The 6,037-nt window shown below is 38.2% G+C and overlaps 1 protein-coding gene across 1 annotated transcript in view; it reads right to left on the bottom strand.

Annotated features, from left to right (window-relative positions):
- Positions 1-1,591: 1,591 nt before the first annotated feature.
- LOC145327248 (uncharacterized) overlaps positions 1,592-6,037 on the bottom strand; it is a 44,180-nt gene continuing 39,734 nt past the window's right edge. Inside the window, exons 2-3 of the mRNA XM_080170832.1 lie at positions 4,059-5,535; positions 1,592-3,710 (exon numbers count right to left, since the gene is read on the bottom strand). Coding sequence (XP_080026958.1) covers positions 2,491-3,710; positions 4,059-5,535 — 2,697 coding nt within the window. The 3' untranslated portion in view covers positions 1,592-2,490. The remainder of the gene's footprint in view (positions 3,711-4,058; positions 5,536-6,037) is intronic.

Raw genomic sequence — 6,037 nt, 5'->3', positions numbered from 1 at the left:
TCGGAAAAATATCACGAAACCTATACGTAATTTCAGCTGTCGCTGGGGGGCCAACACTTATTTTAGATTTATTTCGCTTGTTTTCAAATTTAGTTTTCAATTTTTAATTTTAATATCCACGGAAAGCTGTCTATAATACGAAGCGATAATTAACCCATATGTTAGTCTAAAGTAGCAATATGCTTAACGAACCAAATGTAAAGCTATTGAGCTGCATCTGCGGCCGAATCTGTCATACCTCTAGTATATTGTTCATTGTGAGAATATACATAATATATCTAGATGGTCAATCCTACCTTAAAATTCGTCTAATTTAAATAGGGATGCCATAGCAGACAAACACTTTGTTTACATTTTTCATTCAAGTTATACAAGTTATGAAATTTTTCAAGTATATAAGTTCTTTATCCAAGAAACTATTCATAAGTTTTGTTATTTGCTTCACACTATACTAGAAAATAAATTATTAATAGATATAATTTATCCTAGTAAAGCTTTTCTTATAGACCAGTGAGGAAGGGGACATTAGGCTGTTTATTACACTATTACAACCGTTAGCTTAACAACCTTGGGGACTTTTATTAAAGTTGGATTGGTTTGTTTATTAATTTAAGTGACCGAACGTTTCAACTACTAATTGTAATCTACAGAAGGGTAAAGACATCAATTCATCAGCCATTGTCTTATCCCTTTCGATCCCTGATAATAAACCTAAAAAAGAAAAGCAGCATGCTTACAACATTCACAAGCCAGAGCTATAATTATTAAACAAAATAACTACATTTACAAATTTTTTTAAATATTATTAAAATGCCTAATATTACAAAAAAAATATTTTTTTTATGTTAAATGCTTTGTTTTCTTTTTTTCTTAAATACTACCTTAAATAAATTTAAAGACAAGATATAAAGGTTGTTGACGATTTTTTAAAAATTTTCTTGAACTATCCACCATATTGAATTTCATTCATAAATTTTGACGGGAAAAACTTTACCATCTAGAACCTTTCAACTATATTTTTAAAGCCCTAACATTTTAATTGATTTTTAGTTTATTTTTAATGTATTACTAACATATACAAGTTAAATATTATATGAGAAACCCTAAAATGATGAGAAAATTATTTTTTCCATTCAAAAGGGACCCCCCAAAGTTTTGAAATATTTCTATATGCAATTAAACTCAAATATTTAAGTAGAATATTCAAATTCCAAAATCGATCCACCCTAGCTTGAAATTAACCTGTGATTTACTTCAACTTAAATTTTTTAAAGAATAGCAACTTTAACTTGACTTTGGTCTGACTCTAAATACAGTGTCACTTTTTAAAGCAAGACCAATTAGAAAATAACTATTATATTTATACTTTATAACAGTTTTCTGTTAAATAAATCTTGTTATTCTTGGACTTTTTTTGTGAACACTATATCCTGATTTTATTGTGCCATTTAACTTAGAACTCATTGCTTGAAGACCATGTGAGGGTGAAAAAAGGTGAATTATTTTGTGGATTTAATAAAAAACATGCAAATTTTGAGAAGAAAAAAATTATTCTTTAACATCTTAGATTGTTTTGATAGCTCAAACTACATAAGAGTATAATATTTTATAAGAAAAAATACTTATATTTACAAAATAAAACAAAATTGATATAAAATTTTCCTTTACTTTTTTTTACAAAAAACTGCTATAAAATAACAGAGAAAGTATAGTCTTTTAATTCAGGAGGATAATTAATTTTTAAAATACTTTTATATGAATCATTACATTATGATTTTAAAATGAATAGGAAAGTTAAAGCAATTTATAATCACAGATAAAAAAAACCAAAATTGTTGTCCTATTTAGAAGAAAATCATAATGTCAAGAGTTTTATATTTTGATCTTTATTAAATAAAGGTAGTTAAGGTTTTAAGACTAGGATAATTTGATCTTGATGATGGTTTGTGCCATTAATCCATATTGATTTAAAAAGACATTGATATAAAAGATCTAAGTAAACCAGATACCTACTTTTAAATGATTTAAAGAATTAATGAAAGGAATAGTTATTTACCGCATCGTATTATAGACAAGTTACCACTGATATTACAATGAAAAAATATAAAATTAAAACCAGTTTTTTTACCCCTGAGTTGCCGTAGCAAAACTAGTGTTAATCTATTGATTTTATTTTTATTTTTCATGAAAAATTGTCGATAATACGATGTATTTATGGTTATTCAGTATGGCGGAAACCGGTTTTAATCCAGCGGATATTAATAGGTTATAGCCATTTTGGAAAATAGTAACTAATTATTAATGAAAACCCACACTGAAACTAAACTACTGATAAATATTACTACTGGCACAACTAATACATAATATTAAAATGACTAGAATTAAGTTAACATACACATAACAAGTAACAAATTAGTTAATAACAATAATTGCATAGCATACATAACAACAAACAGACAACAGGCAAAACATAACACTAACTACAAGTTATTAATAAACTCTTCTTCTCTTATTAATTTTAATTCCCCACTGGTCACTGAACTGAGTCCAGATATCTGGCACTCCCACAGCCTCTGTGAATACTGATGGCCTTCCTACAAAAAATCCTTGAGCCTGGCGTTTATCAGTCTTGGTGTTGGTGAGTCCATCGGCATACTCAAAATTGTCCTCTACAATGGGATCTAGTTCTGGTGCCAGGGTATAGTTTGGCTCGTATGGCGGGGACTGGGATGCGGGGGCTGGTAGTGGGGCTGGGTCATACGTGGTGAAGCTGTCATAACTGCCATAGCTGTCCTCATAGCTTTCATAGCTGGTTTGGGGGGCTACATTATAGCTGGGTTGTGTTGCTGGGGCAGGTGCATTGTAGCTTGGTTTGGGGGCGTTGTAGCTCGGTTTGGGGGCACTGTAGCTTGGTTTAGGGGCAGGAGCAGGGGCTGGGTTGTAGCTTGGTTGAGGGGCAGGAGCATTGTAGCTAGGCTGCGGAGCTGGTGCGGGCGCCGGATTGTAGTTGGTTTGGGGAGCTGGGGCAGGTGCCTGGCTGTAGCTAGGTTGTGGAGCAGGGGCGGGTGCTTGGTTATAGCTTGGCTGTGGGGCAGGAGCAGGTGCCTGGTTGTAGCTTGGTTGGGGAGCAGGGGCGGGTGCTTGGTTATAGCTTGGTTGTGGGACAGGAGCGGGAGCAGGTGCCTGGTTGTAGCTAGGTTGGGGAGCAGGTGCAGGTGCTTGGTTATAGCTTGGTTGTGGGACAGGAGCAGGAGCAGGTGCCTGGTTGTAGCTTGGTTGAGGAGCTGGGGCGGGTGCCTGGTTATAGCTAGGTTGTGGGGCAGGAGCAGGTGCTGGAGCCCGGTTATAGCTTGGTTGAGGAGCTGGGGCGGGTGCCTGGTTATAGCTGGGTTGTGGGGCAGGAGCAGGTGCTGGAGCACGGTTATAGCTTGGTTGGGGAGCTGGGGCGGGAGCACTATTGTAGCTTGATTGGGGGGCCGGAGCAGGTGCACTGCTGTAACTGGATGGTGCAGGGGCTGGAGCTGGTGCAACACTGTAACTGGATGGGGCAGGAGCGCTGCTGTAGCTTGAAGGAGCTGGTGCAGGTGCCGGAGCTGGTGCACTGCTGTAACTGGCTGGGGCCGGGGCTGGTCGACTTGTCTTGACAGGTTTCTTGGCACTGGTTACACTGTAACTTCCCTCCTGGTCCCCACTTGTTTTCTTTTTATTCTCTAAAAATACAAACATTCATATTAATGCAACATTCATGATAACTACAGCAAGCAGATTAGTTTTCAGTGAAGAATATAAAGTAAACATGCAAAAATCATGCAATTTATACATAAACATGGAAGGATAGATCTAAACGAAGAGTTATTATTATGATAACAATACATGCAGCATACAAGCAAGGAAGAAATAAATACAATATACAGTTTTTGTCACGTAGAAGATTTATTATCAAGTCTTTTCTTTATCATTAAGATGTCATAATTTATCAAGTATAAATAATTAACTTTGTTCATCTATATACAGTAAATATATACAAAAAGAAAATGTAGTTCTAAACATTTGTTAACCTCTGAAACTGTTAAATGCCGCTTTGTCGAATGTGGGGGTTAGGTCAGGGAACTTGGGAATGGGAAAATCTGGGAAGGCACCCATAAATCCTGCATTCTCAAAGATATCAGGCACATCATGGCTGTTGCCCTGGGAAGAGGTGTACTGGGGCTCAGCAGAATCCTGCTCAAACGAAGACTGGAAGTAGGATGGTTGCTCAGGCTGAGAATAGGAAGGCTGTTCTGGTTGGGAATAGGAGGGTTGGGCGGGTTCAGAGTAGGTTGGCTCTGCGGGCTCAAAGTAGGTAGGTTCTTCGGGTTCAGAGTAGGTAGGTTCAGCAGGTTGGGAATATCTGGCTGTTGTTGTTGTTGGAGCTGCTGTTGTTGTTGTTGGGGGTGCAGTGGTGGTGATAGGCTTTCCTTTGTACACTGGCCTGGGGTGATAGGATGGCTTGTAGACAGGCTTGTAGGTAGGCTTAGGCTGGTGGTACGTAGGTTTGGGCTTGTAAGCAGGTCTCTGATAGGTGGGTTTGGGTTTGTATGCAGGTCTTGGCTTGTAAGATGGTCTGTTGTAGGAAGGTTTGTATGGAGCGGGTGCTGGCTTCTTGGGGGCTTCAGGTGCTGGTGCAGGTGCAGGAGCTGGTTCTTGATAATTTTCAGCAGGAGGAGCCTCAGGGGAACCATACGTATCAATTTCCTCTGAAACAGGGTCAGCAGCAGGAGAGCCATAAGAGTCAGGTTCCTCAACAGATACAGGGTCAGCTGCCGGGGATCCGTATGTGTCAGGTTCATCAGCTGCAATGGGATCTGCAGCAGGAGATCCATAGGTTTCAACTTCTTCCACAGGTGGCAGGGGCTCAGCTTCCTCAGCAGGTTTACTGTTGTCAATGGGAGCAGCATGAGGCTTGCCATAGGAGTCAATCTCTGCAGGCTTTGCAGCCGGCTTGGGCTTAGGGGCAGGCCTGTATGACAACTGAGGTTTGTACTGGGGTTTATATTGAGGTTTAGGCTTGTATTGTGGTCTTGGCTTGTACTGAGGCTTGGGTTTGTTGTAGCTGGGCTTAGGAGCATTGTAACCTCCAACATGGGGCCTGGCAGGACTATCTCTGTTGTTGTTGCCCAGGCCAAAAAACCTTTTGTTTGGCTGCAACAGAATATCTTTGGCCAAGGGAATTCTCAATGGCCTCCGCTTCTTGATCAAAGGATGGCGCTTACGCTTGGGCCCTCCTCTGTCCTCTGCAGTTTCATCACTAAATTCAGATTCATCAACAACCTCTGTTTCATCATAGTAATATTCATAAATATCATCATCATAAACAACTTCTTCGTTGGTTACTTGTGGTATCAACCCTGCAGGGAACTTTTCATCGATGAGAAACTCCATGCCTTCTCCGAGGAGTCCAGCTCTGGCCAGCTCTCTGACTGCATCCTGTTCCAGCTTGGTCAGCTGGCGGCCACAGTGACCTGAGGCAGCCAACAGGACTGTTAACAAAAATACCTGAAAAAAAAGAAAATATTAAAAGGAATCTAGAAAAATAAGACAATAGCCGATAAATTGATGTACATCCCAAATGATGATACACAAGTTAACGCCTTCACTAGATTAAAATCGGTGGTTAAAACATTTGAACACTCAACTTAATGAACCAACCAATCAAAATTAAGTCCCCAAAGTTGTTAAACCAACGAATATAAAAACGTTATTAAAAAACTATGGTGACTAGTGTAATAAACAGCCCATTGTCTCTTGTATCTATCAACTATTAACTAATTGTTTATTTTCTAGCATTTTTTTTAAATGAGAGGTTATTTCAACTGGTCCAATTGCATTTGTTGAGATACTGCCATTTAAAATATGCAACTATAGTTAACATAAATAAAAAATAATATTTCTTTCAAATTTACTTCCTACAAAGTGTGCATCATATGATATATCATGTAAAAAACCACTAAAATAACAATTCATATCTCATTAATTAACAATTCAAATCAATATATGT

Source organism: Acartia tonsa, chromosome 8 (assembly GCF_053477335.1).
Source record: "Acartia tonsa isolate MP-2025a chromosome 8, ASM5347733v1, whole genome shotgun sequence".
In the NCBI taxonomy this organism is placed as follows: Eukaryota; Metazoa; Arthropoda; class Copepoda; order Calanoida; family Acartiidae; genus Acartia; species Acartia tonsa.
This window is presented reverse-complemented; position numbering and strand designations above follow the sequence as displayed.